We start from the raw sequence: 19,552 nt of genomic DNA, 5'->3' as shown, positions 1-19,552 counted from the left end.
CTAGTATCTATTACAAATTTCATTTACCTACATTGTATTAATTAACCTGTAATCAGTAATTAAACAAAAAAAAGTCTTCTAAGGGATAAATTTCTAAGTTTGTTAGTAACTTTTTTATAGTTAACTCAAAGAGTTTTAAATTTGTTATTGGCCCATTTTCTACTTATAGTTTTACTCTAGGTAGTTTTTTTTGGTTCCGGGAAAGTTAAAATTTATACTAAAGGTAAATGTCAATAGCGCCCATCAGCAGATACCTCAAACTTTCCCCCACTCCCTCAATCGAAATGAAAATCTTAGGTTATTTTTACAATGTGGATAAGATTTTACATTGGTGGGTGTTTGAGAGCCTGAAATCTAATTCCAAAAATAACGTTACAAAAATATCGATAAATAATTGACAATTTATCGATACTACCTGTTTTTTACCTATATTTCGCAACTTGAAGGGGAAAGCAAATTTTTAAATAAAAAGCCTCTGTTTGAGAATACTCTGCTGGACCGTCGTAAATTTTCTCAAAAATTACATTTTTATTTTTTTTAATACTTACGTTGCTCTGAGAAAGTCTATATTTTTATTGAAAATTTTCACTCAAGAAATTTTTATAAATTCTATCAAAATTTAGTTTTTTCTTTTTTTTTGTTCATTCATTTTACTTTTTCTTCACTTATTATTATTATTATTATTATTTTCTTATTTAATTCTGGCCTTTCTCTATTTCATTTAGTAATTATTTATATGCTTTTGACCCCGAGATTCGCCCCCCCCCCAAATTATAAAACATGAATTCGACAACACTCTGTATATTTTACAACCGACCACAACACGATACAGGGACGCTCAAATACGCGCGCCGCACTCGAATGTCACTTCGGAGCGTTCGTTGTCCATCGTCATTTTCCGGCCGTTGTTGCCGTCCAACATCAGAACAAACGGGCGTCGATTTGACAACACCGCGTCTACCAGAAACGTCAGCTGTTTGCCGTTCATTGGGCCGTCGTAACTGAATCGGTAGCCTGAGTCGGTTTCCGTCGCCCTGTGGCCAATAACAGGGACTCCTTTCAGTTAAGGTTAAAAGGTTCAATATCAATGTTTCATAAATATATAAGTTGCATTTTTTTGAAGGTACGAAGAGTCCTTTCTTGACCCACGAAAATTTTCTGTAGTGCCTGAAAATAGATCATTTTCAGAGTATCCATATTCATATAGTTTCTGACAATCCTAATTCCACAATAAACTGAATTTCATTTGTTTAGCAAATGATCAATATCTTCAGACCAATCAAGAAAGTCTTTAATTTGTAAACCTAAGAATTTAATGCTCTTCACAATATTCATATTTTCCTTACCCATCCTTATGCCTGATCTGGTTCTAAAAATGGTTAAATTTGTTTTTTCCTTTGTTTAATATCAATTCATTTCCTAGAAACCAGTCATAAGCCCACATACCCATGCTGATGATCTCATATATTTTAGAAAATCCGGGAAAAGTGCTAATCATCATGAAATTGGTAATTATTCCTGAGTCTCCCTTTCTATAGAGTAGTTTTATTAAAGCTACTTTAAATTGGTCTCGGAAAACGCCATTTTCAAAGGAGTCATTAACGAATAGACACGACACTTTACTAACATATGGAAATTTTCATTATAATAGTTGGAATCTCGTCTATTCTATGTTTATTTTTAATTTGTCCATCAAAATGACAGGTTTTATCAGGTGTTTTTCCGGTTTTAAAAACAAGGACTGGGAATTTCGAGGTATTTTATTGTAAAAGGCCTTTTTTTCTAAGTTTTCTTATAATTCAGGCACAATGTTCAACAAATATTCGTCAAAATGATTTGAAATTTCATTTGGATCACCACTTATTGTAATGTCACACATCATACTGTTTCTACCCAAAATCTCATTGCATATTGGCCATATGCATTTGGTTTTATTATGAGACAGCTTTATCCGAGCGTTGTATGGCACAGATCGTTCTGCTTTTAAAAGATTTTCATGTTTTCTAACTAACATTATAAAATTTCATCGTTATCTTTATTTGATTGCACGCCATTAGCGTTTCTAATTATTTTGTTAGGAAAGCATCGAATAAATAGTTTACAAAACAAATTCATAAAAGAGTTCCACTCTCGATCGGCGTCATTCGTTTTCATTATAAAGGTTTGATTATTTTGTTCTGAAAAACATCTTTTAAAATTGCGATTCATTTTGGTTTAAAATTCTCTAACCGTATTGTAATTTTCTGGACAGTATGATCAGAAATAAAAGCGTCAAATACTAGAGTGTTTCTGTATTCACAATTCACAAAAATATTATCAATACAGCTTGCAGTATGTGCGTTACCATTGTTTTTTCAAAAACGAATTAGTTTTACAAATTCGGTTAGTTTTTTTTTCTCCGTCTGGCAAATTTTCGTGACGTATTTTTATAAAGTATTATCGCGTTTGTTTGTTTTTCCTCCCTCGCGGACCCCGGGGACGCGAGTTCGGATAAAAACGACGTCGAAACTTTTTTTTTACACCGCCTGATCCTTCGGGGGCTCAGGGTCGACGTGACTTTTCGAATTTTCTCCGGTACGCCGGAGTTTTCCGGTTCAGTTTGGAAAAGCAATGTACTCAATTACGGAATATTTTTTTGAATAAGATTACCATAGCACATATTGTTGTGTTAAAAAACTTTAAAGTTATAGTATAACCAAAGATCTATCGAACTTATTAAAAATCCCTTTCCCCGTTTTACTGTTCGAGTTGTGAAATTCGCCCACTGTTTTTCCAGGTACGGATGAATAATAATAAGTTTGATACATAGGTGGTTCATTTTCATAATCTATGTTTTAAGTCCTTGAAGTTTTTCTTGTAAGAAAAGGCTCAATAAAACTAAAAAACATAATATCAGCACAAAAATAACAGACATACACATTATAATTTTTTTAATATTTTACTTCCTCCCTATTTCCTTATTTGTGGAATAATAATTTGAACCACAAGGCAAAAATACGTTCTTTTATTTGATTTAAATAATTAAAATACTTTTTTTATACTAATTTTTAAGAAAACTAGTCAAAAGTAATCAAAACCAACCGAAACTAATGTTTTCCCTACAAAATGATTTTGATTAATTTTTGGAAATTAATCAAAAATATTTACAAATTAATCAAAACTAACAAAAGCCTATTTTTCGCGAAAATGAAGCATTATTTCCTTTAAAAATATTTAGTGTCTTCCTAGTTATTCCCTGTTTTCTCACTCGTCACTATCAGAAAGCTACAAAAATTTTATAGAAGAAAAATGCAATTTTCTACATAGGTCATTTTTTTTTGAAAATTGTCGTTATCATCAATTCATCATTTAGAATCATTTTGGTAAACTAAATTGAAAAATTTTAGGTTAGAAAATATTGAGTGCCTACGCTAGAGGTTATTCCTGTATCTTCATTAGAAAGCTGAAGTTTTTTTTGTAGAAAAAGAAATTTTGGAATGTTAAAGCCATAAGTCAAAAATGCTTTTTTTTGTTGTATTTTCTGAAAACTATTGATTAATTTTTATTTACGAAAACTTGTTAGCTAGGCTTTTATGAAATTTCAAAATTAAAATTGACACTAGTGGAGAAAATAGCAATTTGGTTTCAAAATTATTTAGTGTCCTCATATATTCATTAATTGTTCCTTGTGACCTTCTGTATACGTGAGAAGATCTTTCCAATTTAAACTCCACAGGAATTGTTTTCTTGAAAGATACTGATATATTTTTTTAAAATTAACTAAAATTCTGTCATCATTGACAACAACTAATTAAATTAAAGTAATCAAAAACTAATCTTCATTTATAATAATTTTTGTGTTAACTAGGTTCCTTATACATTTTTTTAATCCAGTAAAAATTAAGCAGATTTGCAAATAATTTGGTTTAAAAAATATTTGGTTTCTTCCTCTAACTACGATACTGCTGATTCCTTGTGAATTTCTCTCCATCCTCCTTATGGGAAAGTCAGTAGAAATATTTTCGTAAAAAAAGAAAGTTTCAAATTTTAATTCTATATCCAAGTACGGATGAATAATAATAAATTTGATAGATGGGTGGCCCTACTATAGATTTTTTAAATCTGTTTCAAGTCCTAGAAGCGCATTTTGTAATATTTTGTTATCATATCCCGTTTTTCTTGTAAGAAAAGGCTCAATAAAACTAAATGACAATCTAATCCAGTCACAACAGTAACAAACATTAGCATTCCTTTTTACATGCATTGAAATTTGCGAAAAATTTTTTTTTCAAAATTATTTAGTTTCGTCCCATAACCATATTGCTGGTCAAGTCATTTTTGTAGAATAATAATTTAAAATTCTTAAGTCAAAAAGCAATTAAAACGAATTGAAACTTATTGCAAAAAAATATTTAGCAACTTCCGGTATATTAGAAAGCTAGCAGAAGAAGAATCTTTTACATTAAAATTCATAAGTCGCAAGAGTTTTTTTTTTTATATAAAAGAATTGAGTTTATTTTTGGAAATTAATCAAAAACATTTACAGTAATTTTTATGCAAACCAGCTAAAAATAATCAAACTTCGGGAGGAAATGAAGCAGATTCGGAAATAATTATTTTCCTTAAAAATATTTTGCCACTAAGCCACTGGTTACTGTTTGTTTTCTCATTATTAGAAAGCAAAAAGTTATGGTTTATTTTTCGAACATTATCATTATCAAATCCTCATTTGGAGTCATCCTGGCAAAAAGTGTGCTATCAGAAAACATTATTCCCCATGAAAATGAAGCAAATTGAAAAATAATAATTTTAGTTTAGTAAATTTGTAGTGTCCACGCTACTGGTTATTCCCGTATCATCATTATTTGAAAGCTGGAGATTTTTTGTAGAAAATGAATCTTTGCAGTTTTAAAGCCAAAAGTGGACATTTTTTTTCTCAAACTAATCAAAATAGGATGATTATTTTTATAAAAACTTTTTAGCTAGATTACAATAAAATAATTCTATTTCCTATGACTTCTCGCAGAGGAAGAAACCAAGTATTTTTTATACCAAATTATTTTTAAATCTGCTTAATTTTTACTGGATTAAAAAGGTGGATAAGAAACCTAGTTAGAAGGTTTTCATGAAAATTGTTATAAATGAAGATTAGTTTTTGGTTACTTTAATTTAAATAGTTGTTGTCAACGATGAGTTAATTTTTAAAAAATATATCAGTATCTTTCGAGAAAACAATTCATTTCCCTGTGGAGTTCAAATTGGAAAGATCTTACATATACAGGATATAATAATTAATGAATATATGAGGACACTAAATATTTTTGAAACCAAATTGCTATTTTCTGCAGTAGTTTCAATTTCAATTTTAAAATTATGCAAAATTACTTTAAACCTTATAAGAAAATGCATAAAAAACCTAGCTAACAAGTTTTCTTAAAAATGTTGATTGGTCTTGATTAATTTTCAAAAAACGTATTGATTCACGGATGGAAAAATGTGTTGAAAATATGTTCCGGGATATAATCCGTTCGTTTGTTGAACTCCGACTGGAATCCTGCTTATGGGAGAGTCAGTTTAATTTCCTTCACTTTCTAATTCCATCAGATGGAACTGCTTTTTTACAATTTGTTTTTTTTTTCTAATTAATCAAAAATCGGTCATTAATTTTTATGAAAATATTAGACAAGTTTATTACACAATTTTATAAATAAATCCTTATGAATTAAATTCGAAGCAAATTAGTGTTGGGGAATTTTGGTTCTTACTTACGAAAATGTTACAAACGTCGAAAATGTGGCCCTAACCGGAAGATCCGGTCGCAAACACGATATTAAATAAAAACCCGCCTTCAATACCTTAAGTAAATGATCTCCGGGGGCAAAATTAATTCTCGTTCCGCTCCTTTTTTTTCCCATTCTTTAAGCAGACAAAGTATATGCAAAATAAATTACGGCCGACGTGGAATTTATCCAGGTGCTTCCTAGCGATTCCAGAAAGTTATTTTTACGTATACATGGCGATTTGCATAAAGGAGCAATATCCTTGAGCTTCGGCATGAAACGGGACATCATTCCTTTCCGGATTGGATGGATGCGGATAATTTACGTTTGGGCTTTGGTTCCATAAGCGCCGGCCTTAACAAGGAAATTTCGTACGCTTATAAAACATGGCGTATTTCGTTCTAAATTCACCGAAACAAACCGGAACATTGTCTGCACAGTAATAATGAATTTCCATGTTAAGTCCGACACTAAGTAAAAATCTTTGACTTGGGTCAGATTTGCTGAAGGAAGTTTAGAATTTTCGCAAAATAAGTTAAAATTTCTGAGTTAAGTCGGAATTTGCAAAAAATTTGTACGAATTTCTGAATCAAGTCAGAATGTCTAAAAATAAAGTCCGAATCCTTTGACTTAAGCCAGATTTTCTGACAACAAAATCAGAATTTTTGATTTAACACAGATTTTCTGAAAAAACAGTCAGCATTTCTGGAAAACAAGCCAGAATTTCTGACACAAGCCTCTCATAAGGGACAGTTAAAATCCATCCAGATATACCTATTTCGATTGAAAGTTCCCTTTCGAGGGACTTAATTCAAAAATTCTGACTTCTTTCTAAGAAATTTTGGCATCCTCCAACTAAGGAGTGCAGTCGAACGAACTACTTTGCCAGGAAAGCTAGGTGAAAGAAGACTAGCAGATGTGGGTAAACAGCTAGATCAACCCATAACAAACTTAAGAAATTACTTCCTCAAAGAAGCTAAACATTTGCAGCTTTATAGATTTATTTGGATAGTGTATCTTCACCACAGGTCCAGCACCGACAATCTGGAATCTCTTGCACGTGATCAGCCGAGATTATGTCAGTAGTGTAGCGTCGAACAACGTCACCTGACTGATGTTCCCTAAGACCGAAGGTTGTATGTCCTCTATGCAAGATCCAGTAATCCCAATCAGTCATTTGTTTAAAACACATCTTCAGGGACCTTTCGGTAGTAGTGCAGTCCATATAAGCAATATTATAGTAGGCCACCTGAGATCACTATAGGCCCGGCACCGACAAGCTGAGATTAGGTCGATCACTACCGCCGAACTACTAGCTGACTTCTCCGAGATCAAGTAATCCCAAAAAACTATTATTTAAAACACACGCTTTTGTAGCAGTGCAGATTTGAATGCCAAACCGTGGATACGATCCATCCAAGCGATGTTATGGGAGGAAACCCCAGATCAAGTTACCCACAGTTGGACAATTGTGATGGTGTCCAACTGGAACTCAACCACCTTTATAACTGGGATATCTGCGATGAGTAATAAAGTAAGATAATAGGACCGTTGGGATATAGTATTTTAATATATTATGGGTTAAGGGTAAGAAGGAAGAGCATGAAAGCATAACAGTAACTATCATTCAAAAGAAACCTTAGGTTGAAATGATAAACAGAGGTTCAAAGTTTTATTTAAATGTAATACAACTTATATCACAAGTCTTTCGGAAAAATGGCTTTCAGGAGAATTTTTCAAATAACTAAACAGAGATATATAGACAGTTTTGGGTAATCTGTGAGCTTTTACACTGAAATTCCTAAATATTATAGAAAGAAAATGTCAGTATTGATTTGCTTCCCGTAAAATTGTTATATCTAGTAAAAACCACAACTAATATTATAGATACTAAAATGTTTGGTTTGACGTCATGACCAATCAAAACGCGTCTAGCGAATGTTAACCGATGAGCACGGTACTTTCACTTTGTTTTTACTAAAGCTGATGCATTGAGGTAGCATTATAATTAGGAACATATTATTTTATATTATTCTTGATCATATCAGGGTATTGTGAAAAAATTTACTTATTTTATGAACACAAATTTCAAGAATAGGGATGACAGAAAAATTGTACTAAAATGATCAATCATCCTATTGGCTTCTTTAGAGCTTAACTGACATATTGGTGAGAGGTAAAGACCTATCAACTTTTCATATGTGGTCAGTGATGTTTTGATTGTAAGAAAGGACGGTGGCAAGTGATCCATTTCACAGTATATTAATACAAATAATAATACTGCAAGCTACTAGAAATTCATTCCGATACTACTGTGGATAAACCAACGTTTTTTACAACCTGAATGGATGGAATTTTTTCACACATGAAACTTTAGGATTCTTAAAACAATTACAATATTTATATCAGACTCGATCTGATTCGCTTGAATATTGTGTGAAAATAATTGAGTTCGCAGTTTACCAAAAGGTTATGAAATATAAAAACTAATTTAATTCTTTAAAAATTGCAAGATGACATGAAAAATGAAAGTGAAAATAAAGTAAGGCAAAAATTTCTTTTTTTATTCCCTCCACACTCCACCACTCCACCACATAAAAAAAGCTTTGGACTTATTGATGCCGAAATTGCCGAAACATAGCCCGCAGATAATGCTGTCGGTTTACATCTAAAGCAGGATCGATGTTTATACGCTTCACTATTTACTCCCCAACAACGTTATTATCTAATACGTAGCCCGTCAGTTTGGAACGCCGTCGGTTCGTGAATATTTAAAGTCTCAGTTCCCGAACTCTCTCTCTCTCTCTCTTTGTACGAAACAAGCCCGGTAATTGGAGACCAAATAATTGGATCATGTCGGCGCCGCAAAATCAACACAGTTTCAATGCTGAGAGTTTTAATTTTACAAGTATACGCGATTTCATACTGTAAAAGTTCAGAATTTCTTGGTGTTAGGAAGGGACATCAATGTTTTAAAAGGCTGTAAAAGTCTGAAAGTTTGAAAAATGTTAACTCGACTCTCGGACTAGCGGCGTTTCTATACTATGTCTACACACGTCATAGATGGACGGCAATTCTACATGAGTTATAGAATTTACGACAATGCCGATTCTTTCAGGATTTACTTTAACCAGTATCTATATCAAGAAACTATTTACAGATGTGAAAACACATTTATGTATATAATGTGTTGTGGTCACTACTTAAAGATGTGAACGCTGCCAGCTGATGTTTGAGCCTTGAATTATCTTACCTTATATAATGAAACCTGACTTCCCATGTTAAAAAGAATGCCCTTAATCACAACTCCGTCATCGGTACACGGTATACCGAAATTAAATCTTCACAAAACTTCATAGATACTAATAATTAGAATACACTTATGCAGAGCATAGCAAGTTTCACTATTTTGTAGATTTGAAATAAATCTATAAGATCTAATAAAAGATAGCATAACCATAAAATTATGGATTTTCATAGAAAAGATCTACCACAACCATGCAGATCATACAAAAATGTTTGACATTACGCGGTGCTTCAATACTGCCTAGAGAACACTATAGCTGCTTAAAGATTTGACAGCTGCTAACAGATGTTGAGCTTTAATGGTGTCATCAATTTTCCTTTTAAAGGAAATTTTTCATGTATGTTCGACATGGAGTCTGAGTTCCCACATTGAAAAAGTCCCCTAAATCGAAAATAATTCCCCATAAAGATATTAGGAATAAAAGCCTAATTAGAAGTGTAAAATAATTTCCGACTATGAGTTATACCAGTATTCTAACATAGAAAAACTTTTGGAGTAGAGTTGTTTCTACAGTACGTCATGGACGTATGACACTCAAAGAAAGAAATTCTACATCAACCATAGATAAGATATACTACAACCATGCAGATTCTGTCAGGTCTTAATTTAAACAGTATTTAGACGAGCCAATTATACAAAGTGATTCCTATTACGCATTGCTTTACAAGATTTCCCTGTCTGCAGAAAACTATAATGCTCTGATAACCTTAGAGATTTGACAGCTCTTAGCAGATGTCAGCTTCCCTTTTAAAAGAAATTTTTGACCCATGTGCGGCGGGTAAACATAAAATATTTTTCTTTTTAGAATAATTATTTGGTTATTTATGTTTATATTGTTTGCAAGCTTATCTATCAAATTAACTAAGTCTTTTTTTGGTTATTATTATTGTTATTATTTTGCTCCAGTAGTGCCCTTTTGTTTTTTAGCTTTATTTTGCTTTGGTATACCATATTTAAATTTTTTCATATGAATATGGGCCCGAAAGTGCATAGTTTCCAAGATTCAAGAAGAACTTAAAAGAAATGTTTTTTAGATAAATATCTTGAATACCTCTTGACCGATTTCGTTTAAGTGTGGTAGTGTTGTTTGTTGTGACCAAGGGGCTCATTTATGTTTAATTAAATTAAAATTATGAAGCGCAGTGGCGTCCTCAGAGGCACCCTAGCGAACATTTTTGACATTTTAGTAGGATTTTGTTTGGCCATTGATAATAATTTGTGCTTACAGTGTCCTAAAAAAAAATTGTAAGTGTTATGAAATATCGTTCTAATAACCATAAAATTTATGTTTATGTTAGTTAATTTTATAAATTAATTTGATTTTGAATCATTTGCGATCGTATCAAAAATTATTGAAAAAAAAGTGAATTATCAATGTTTGTCTGCACATATGAAAAAAATTTCGTATATTTTCATTTATAATCAGTTCACTTATATCCACATTATAGAGGGTTAATCAGCATAGTACAGGGTGTTTTCTAATTAAATATCAATAATTAAGATGGCGATTTTGGCATCCATTTTTCACTTTTAAATTTTGAAATATGGGGTGGTAAAGTTTTCAAAAATAAAATAATCTCTAATACATCTTTAGATATTTTAGTGAAATTTTGTTTTTTAGTGAACTGCATTTTTTTTAATATACCAGTAGTGGGGGTACGGAATTTCCTCTGTTCATCTTGCAAACATTTATATTACGTCACTGATTTCTCTTAAAATAAAATAAAATTAAGATCAAATCAAATATGCTCGTATGTGAAGGAAATAAGGAAATCAGTGTCGTACCACTGGTTAAATCGAGGACCTTTTTTGAAGAAAAATATCCTAAATTATTTTTTCCCAACAATGAGCAAAATTGAAAGCTTTCGAATAATTGACATTTAATTTTTATTTGCCCAGGTAAATGAACAAATGCATTAACTTTAAAAGCTTACTAATGATTACCTGCATCTTGTTTGTACATATATTTAAAAAAAATGTAATTCAAAAGCATCTTTCTCGAAAAAACAAATTTGCAGTCCAAATTACGAAAATTCGACAAACAAAAAAATTGGGGCAAATTTTTCCCACGCCCCCCATGTGTTACTCCCCCCTGAAGACGATCCGATACTAAGTTCTAGTTCCTTAAATAGAGCCCAAACAGTTTAGTGACTCTACCAAGTTTTATTTAAAAATATTTAAAAATATTTGGACTAGTTTATACGAACTTTTATGCTTATTTTGGGTCATAGAACACGTGGTTAAAATATTGACGTCTAATTTCGTGACACAATGTATATCTGAGGCCTGACTGTTTACTTACAACTAATAATATTTGCTTGATGTGTTTTAATGAATATTATTAGTATTGTGGAGCCTGAGTCTCCACATTAATAAAAAATTCCCTAAATGGGAACTACATCCCCAGTACACATCCCCAATAAATCCGGTATATCTAAAGTAAATCCCCATAAAACTCCACGTACTTATAAATAGGCATTGCCATGTTATTCAACGAAATTTATATCCGTTTCAGGATCTACCGCCACCCCGAAAGCGGTCAGTAATTTTAGATACGGCCCACGCCAAGATATTCCCGCTCGGCTGACTCGAGGGTGTAGTTGTGTGCTAGATTAGCCCACCGACAGATTAGCTCTGGCGTTAAATTTACAACACTTGGCGTCTGGTGACGCAGATCAAAGAGTTATGCGACGGGGATGTTAATAAATCAGTGCCTGGGTCGACCCTCGATAATTTCGGCTTCGATTTTTTTTTGTTTTCGGACGAGGCGGTTCGATTTTATTGCGCTTGGTTAGATTTCGCTCTAGCTGGCGCTTTGTACTCTGAATTTACTTCGTTCAATTATATAGAGATGAAATTTACGTAGCGCATCTTCATTATCTGGTTAAAGAATTGCGCGACCTCGTTTCCAGCTCTTACAAAAGCATTTGTTGATTTTAATCTTAACATCTGCCAAGGTTTAAATTAAAACAGTCTCGGAAGTGCAATAAATGGAAGTTTCGGATTAAGTGCAGCGGCGTGCTCGAAGTTTCTGGCGACTGGCGACGGCAGCGTTCGTCCTTTCTATCTACATGAAAAATTAATAACTATTTGATGTTTGAAAGCAACTTGCGCTAGAAGTCTTAGGAAAAAAAATTATGAAATTGTTAAATCGATATTAATTTATGATCTTGATTGCTTTCTTACAGATACTGCTTTTTGCTAGTGATTTTACCTTGCGAATGTTATCGTTTGCCTCTACTACTAAGCTACTAAGCCTACGAAGCGACCAACAAATATGACTTTACTGTTTCTCAAAATGTTCACCAAATATACACTTTTGCATTCGATAAAACCAGTCATGAAAGCACTTTTCCCACATCGAGTCGGGCACCCTACAAAACATGAATTTTAAATGCATCAATCGCTTCTTCTGGTGTCAAAAATTTTCTTTTTTTTTGTTCTGGTCTCATTTAGCTGGTCCGTTATTCAAAGGGTGTACGTAGCTATATTTTTAATAATAAGCAATATAGTTTAATTTTACCGTTATAACCAATAACTAACGAAAACCGCCAAACGAAACTGAATTTTCTATAAAAAAAAGCTTTTTTTGAAAACCGTTTCCAAGAAATCAAGCCTTATTTTTTAGTTTTTTTACACATTTTTTTTCACTCATTGCAACAAATTCATATTCTGCATTATAGAAAGTTTATTATATCATCAATAATAGAAACAAAAATAATTGTAAAAATAAGAAGTTTGTAGAATAGAAATTTGTTTCATTGTGGAACGAACCGGGTAAATAATTAAAAAAAAAACAAGGATTTCATTTTTTCTTCAAGTTATAAAAGCTTAATAATATTTATATTATTAATTGTAATATGTTACCGTCAGAATTGACAAACGTCGTGTCTCGACTAGCTCGGATACGTGGGAAAAGAAACTGACGTGATAAAATGACAGTTTTCGCACGCTAGATCGATATATAATTGGGTATTTTAGAGAAGGGAGTAGAAAAAGTAAATTAATATTAAGGATTCAAACTTTTACGGCATTCTTTTTGTCATTCTGAATAATTTTATAGATATATTTTCATAAAACAAAATAGTCGATTTTTTTGGACCCACTCTATTGTAGTTCTTGTTCTTGAAAAGCACTAGACATAATCTCAGACATCCAAAAACTTACCTGCACGCTTTCAAATTTATATATATATATATATATATATATATATATATATATATATATATATATATATATATATATATATATATATATATATATATATATATATATATATATATATATATATATATATATATATTTATATATTAAAATATCTAATTACCAGTTTATAAACAAATATCTGGAAAACCTATGGGTTTCCACATTATCAAAAAGTAGTCAACGGTAGCTTCCATCTGAAACTGAATCCATAGACAAGATACGTCCATGATGGCTTCGTTATCCGGTCAGAAGGCCAGGAAAATATCTTCGCTATAAGAATAATAGTAACTCTGTTTTCCCTCTCAAGGCGTGATTATTATACGGAGGAATTAAAAAATACACTTCACCATAACCACTTACACAGTAACTTCCCTGGGTTGACCACTGTAATACATCCGCATGTTCAAGATGTCACACCAATCAAATATCAAAAATTTTGGACAAATATAACACACCATTGATCAATTATAGATAAAAAACGATACATCCGAGAAATAGGTCGAAAAATATAAACCAGACCAAAACAACACCAGCGATCAGTGTTACTTGGACAAAGAACTCAATATTTGAACCCCATATTTTATTGGACTAGCATATTTTAGCATGTATTGGCATAACCTAAAAAAGAATATCCCCTCTAATATCAATGCGTTAGAGTGTCTTTCCAGAATTAGTACACCATGAACTTAGACTCCAACTCCAAGAAAAGTAAAACTGTTTCGACTTTTCGTTTATATCTGTTTTTTTTTTCCTATTTTAAGTTTGGCAAAGCAATTTCGTTATGGGCAACTTATCACATGCCATCTTTGACATCTTAGCTAAAGGGTTTCTAGCAACAATAACAGTGTTCTGTGAACTGAGAGAAGCTTTTGATGGTTTCCGTCAAGGAATTATTGAAATAATTGAAATTATGCACCTAGTTATTTTATTTGAGGATGATACCACTTTATTTTGGTGTCACAGATAGAAAATCAGACAAGCTTCTGACCCCAATGATCTGTGGTGGTGGTGATATATGTCAAAAACTCAATGGGTATGACTCTGTCAGTAAAGAAGTTTATTCCAAATGTTTGTTCTTGTTTTTTGAAGAGAATCTGAAGTTTTGCCACGAAATAGGAAAAGTTTGTGTTTGGCTCATTTGAGATATATGCAATGCACTTCCACTTTTGGTTGATCACCGAAGTTTAACTTTACCTTTTTTGTTTATTCCCGAAACTACTAGAAAATTCTACTTTCCTGGGCACCAGCGCCCACGGACTAAACAACATCTCATTACCAATTCCGAATAGCAGTGTGATTAGAAATTAATTTATGTGCAAAGGCAGCAACATTTATAATCTGGCTGACCCGCTGAGGAATATTAGGAAACTATAATCCTGTAAAACAGTTTCTGCTGACTGACTGAAGACAGGGACGTACTCGGATAGAATGAAATGTTGCACGAGCTATTTTGTCCTGTACAGGGAGCAAGTGATAGCAAGCAGAGTTTTTTAACCACTGTTGTCAGAACCCGATCCGTCCCTAGAGATGCGGTAGTCGAATTTCACACCTCGAACAATAGCACCGGTCGAGGCTAAGGGTTTTTAATTTTTAATGAGTACGGTAGGTCGGTGGCCATACTATACCCATAAAACTTTCATTCTTATTTTATAAATATATTATTCAGTTTTAATTGTGCAATTCATTTATTTTGTGATAGTTTATTTACATTTCTGTGTTGGTGTTTTTAATTTGTTGTGTTTTATTTATGTACTACTTCATCACGAGACGACCCGAACCCCATCTGCGTCTGATTACGGGGTACTTCCGCATTTTCATTTAATAGTTCCTTTGAATGCCTCAGACTTGTATTACGGGTTTACTCAAAACGTTAACTAAATTTTAAGATGCAAAGTTCCGCATTGAACTCGCGAAGTATTCGTCTATGGAAACCGGAATGTTTAGGCTAAGTTTTCGAGGAATATTAAAATACCTCCTCCTTCCCGCTGGCTTTTAATTATTCGAAACGAAAGCCGGAATAAGTCGGGTACGAGTACGCATCTCAGGTTAACTTCGGAATGGATTTAATCAACAACTTCCCCCGGGAACATTTGGACTAGTTTATTTTTAAGATTTGACGATCACTAGGCTGTCTCCGTTACACTCGATGTGTCTCTTTTATTCTTGTATTCGGTTGGTTCTCAGGCATTTTTTTAAAACTGTCACTACTGTACCGCTTAGACAATTGCTTCAAAATTAGTAAACAGGGTACCGGTAATTATATTTCGCATTCAAATGAGACTGATTGTTTTTAAACTGACCACACAGCTAACTAGACAAGACATACGACTCAAACTTAAATTTTGCAATTTTCATTAGCAAATTTGGAGTGTCAAATTGCGATTCCTTCTCGAGAGCGTCGCATACTTTTAGTTATTAGGATCATACAAACCTGTTGCTAATTTTTTCTATACAATATTTTTGATTTTTGATGTGATCCGCTACTGGTATAACTATTCCTTCACATTTTCGTTTCTATCCTTTTGATGCATTTTCAAAGTAGATTTAGAGAATTAGTGAAAATTCCGAGTATTCCGGTCTCAGTCCTTTAGTGACTGGAAACTATTCCCATTGACGGTTTGCTAATTTAAACAAACTTGTACGTCAGCGATAGGTATCTCCAACTGCGCTTATGTAGGCTTGACTCATACTGTGCTGCAAAGCAATACAAAAAAAGCGAGTATGTGGCAACTGCAACCAGTTTAAATATATAGTTAACTTAACTCGCTCTTCTGGAGCGACAGGGAATTACGGAAACTAACTGAAGTAACTGAATCCATTCTGGATACCTACGAAACTAAAATAGCTACTCACAAGGGAATAGTTTAATAATAGAAGGAAAGAAAAGAGAATGACCATCAAGAAGCAGAAAAAGTGACGTACAAGACGCAATGGTCTCATTTTTACCTGGTGCAAGATAATTGGACACGAGTATTAATACTCATTAGGCAATCGATTGAAGTGGTCCAGAACGAGTAAACGAGGTGTGGTTAATTATTTAGAATTCCTTTTCATCGCGTTACAGAATTTAATATGCCCGGCGGCCAGGAGTTACGGTCAACGTTAAAGGGTGCCAAATTAAGCGTTTCCTTTCGTCTGTAAATTCCCGAACAATTACTCGGGTAAATTTGCGTGTGAATTTTTAATCGAAAGTCTTGACTTCGCGAAATTAAAAATCGTTCGTTTCGTTCAACTAATTTTATTCCATCGTCGGTAATTCTTTCCGAAAGAAAAGGAGAAACGTCAACATCGATATTCGGAACGGAAGTCCGCGCGAAGTAACAGTTTACATAGAGTTTTCGGAAAACGTTTAACACATATTTACTTCCACGGTGCACGGTAGATACAACTGAGTTCGGAATGTGCCGCGATTCTCCGCACAGTGGGGTACTTGATATCATTTTCTGATCGAAATTATTTTTCAGGGTTTTCAGGTTTCAGTTTTCAGAAAAACGTTTTATAGGAAATGTGAATCTTGAAGAATGAATCTACAAAAAGCAGGCAAAAATCTTACAATCGCCAAATATTCCAAAAATATAATTTTTTCGAAATTAGATGAGGCGCAATTATTAGATCCAATATGGACAATAATACAATAATATCAAGATTCAGGACTGAGTATGAAGGTTGAAAAAACGGAAAGGAAAAGAATGTGGTAACCTACAATTGGATAACTCAGAAGAAATAAAAGTCTGTACACCAGACAAAATATGTTCAGATGACGAAGAAACAAGAACAAGAATGATACAGGCACGAAAAGCTATTAACTGTCAGAGCGGAATCCTGTAGAGTAATAATATATGGAAACGTAGGAAATTCACCATATATAACACTCTAACTAAAACTAACTTAACGTATGGTTCAGATACTTGAAGAATGACAAAGATTGGCCGCATCAGCGGGAAGAGCTAGACTTCAAAGTATTCGGGAACGAATGGGATTCCAATATACAATCGTAACTGACATCGAAAGAAAATAACTGATCTGGTTCGGCCATGTACAGCGTACGAACGACAGATTACCTAAGCAAACAATGAATTGGATACCACAGCACCGAAAAAAAAGAGGGTGTCCAAATAGAACATGGCACGAGGGAGTTCGCAAAGCATGTTATAATAAAAATTCATTAGGTACTGCAAAGTATGAGAAAAAAAAACATCACCAATATTCACATAAAAAATTTATGGTTTTATTTGAATGTAGAAGCTTATTTTCTTTTTGTCATTCATAATTTAGACAATTTGAAGCAGATTCTGAATTACCAAGATTACATAAATTACATTAATTTGCTGGTTAGTTCGGAAATTTTAGTAAATTTTTATGAAACCTATCAACCGAATTATTCAAATAAACAAATGCCTAATAACGCAGAGTAAACTGTAAGTAAATTGTTTTGCTAATATTTCGGTTTTCGATCAGCTTTATGTCATTAATACCCCAGTGTGCGGCTTCGTTCGTCGAAATTGGCACCCGGAAAATTCGAAAAAAGCGCACCCTAGTCGTTTCGATCGAACCTCCGCCTTTACATGTACGTATATACAATAAATTTAATTGGTCTCTTTGTATTTACAAAATTTCTTCTAACGTCCGCGTATTATTGTCCCGACAAACACCCTATGTACAGATTAGAATATCGTTAATCCTGACACCCTGATGTCCGCGCACGCGCACAGCACCACCGATTACGTCACGCGCAGCTCCAACGCGCACGCCACGCACACCCACAGCAAACAGTTCAGAGTAAACTTCGTCGCGGACGACTTGATTCTGGCACCATCGTCCGCCATCACGCTGGACGCTATAACAACGGGCTGACCGGCGCCCGAAACGCCGGACGCTTCGATTGACGCGCAGTTCTGCGCGGGAAGCAGCGTGTAATTGTCGAGGCCTTGACAGCGCAGCCTGTGCTCGCCTAGGCACGCGCTGTACGCTATGGCGTGTGGGATGTAGCTCTGATCAAACGTGCCTGCAAAATGGAGAAAAGACAACTTAGACGCTTCTATTTGAGCGTTGATTAAAAAGGGCAACTCTTTTTCCACCTCACAAATTACGAAAAAATTTCCAAAATAGGTTACCACGTATGACCACATTTAAACCTTCAAGATCTGTAAATAATTTGAAATTGAAAATATACTTCAATCATTTTAGAAACCTTAAGATATAGGTATCAAAAACCTTATTAAGACACATACCTATTTTAATCGTAGAGTCGGATAGTGCTATAATGTAATGGACATTCTTTTTAAAAGAATATCAATTTTATACTTCTGACGGCACCTGTATAGTATGGAAGTAACTTTAAGTAGCAACTACAATAAGACTTTATCCATCATAGATATGAAACTTTTTGAAAACCTTGCATTATGGCCGGTCCCGTAGATCGCGAATAACTCTGTATACAAGGAGTTCGGAAATTGAGTTCGGAAACTTGGACGAAAGATTCAACGTGGTAAAATAATGGTAGTAATTTATGTGACGAAAATTAATTGATTAGCTTGTAAAAATTCATTTTATCATCGTCACAAAATAAAAGTGTTTCAGAAATCCGTCACTAGTATTTTAAAATAAAACAAATTATCTTGAGCAGAATCATAAATCCTTAAAAATTTGTTACCCTTGTTTTACGTCGATAAGTGTTATCGTTTTGCCACAAATCGACTTTTTTATTCTCGGCTCGAATTTTACCAACTGCCACTTTGATGGCCCATGATATTTGCACAACGGCTTTATATCGAGGCTTATCCCAATAGTTCCATCTGCTAAGACATTCATCGACATACACAGAAAACTTGGTTGAAGAGTAACAATTTTTGAGGATTTGTGATTCTGCTTAAGGCAACGTGTTCTACTTTGAAATATCAGTCTAAATAAATAAAACACAACGGAAATAAAAAAGATATTCTAGGGAAATAATATATAAAAAAAGACTGCTATACGACGAGCTATAACCAGAAGATATTACGATTTCGAATTTGTTACACAACTTACTACCATTATTTTACCACGTTGAATCTTTTCCACAAAATTTCCGAACACATGTATAGCCTTTAACTAGGACGAAAGAAAAGCTAAGTTAAAGCATGCGTCTTATCGGCGGAACACTAGGTGAAGGCAATTTAAAAACATATTGGGCTGTCAAGGGGCGTGCCCAAAGACAAAGCGTACACGAGAATCGATATGTTTAATGGTTCGAGAGCACATTCGAGCATTAAGCAATACAAATTGCGGCAATTTTCAATTT

General features: G+C 33.5%; 1 protein-coding gene across 1 annotated transcript in view; it reads right to left on the bottom strand.

The window, feature by feature from the left end:
• Window positions 1-16,503: 16,503 nt before the first annotated feature.
• The window catches only part of LOC132700509 (alkaline phosphatase-like), a 132,860-nt gene continuing 129,811 nt past the window's right edge, over window positions 16,504-19,552 (bottom strand). The window contains exon 10 of the mRNA XM_060667874.1: window positions 16,504-18,277. Within this exon, the coding sequence (XP_060523857.1) occupies window positions 17,994-18,277 (284 nt within the window). The 3' untranslated portion in view covers window positions 16,504-17,993. The remainder of the gene's footprint in view (window positions 18,278-19,552) is intronic.

This window comes from Cylas formicarius, unplaced genomic scaffold, assembly GCF_029955315.1.
Source record: "Cylas formicarius isolate icCylForm1 unplaced genomic scaffold, icCylForm1.1 PGA_scaffold_4__25_contigs__length_36172078, whole genome shotgun sequence".
In the NCBI taxonomy this organism is placed as follows: domain Eukaryota; kingdom Metazoa; phylum Arthropoda; class Insecta; order Coleoptera; family Brentidae; genus Cylas; species Cylas formicarius.
Note: the sequence above shows the minus strand (reverse complement) of the source record. Positions and strands in the feature narration are given on the sequence as shown.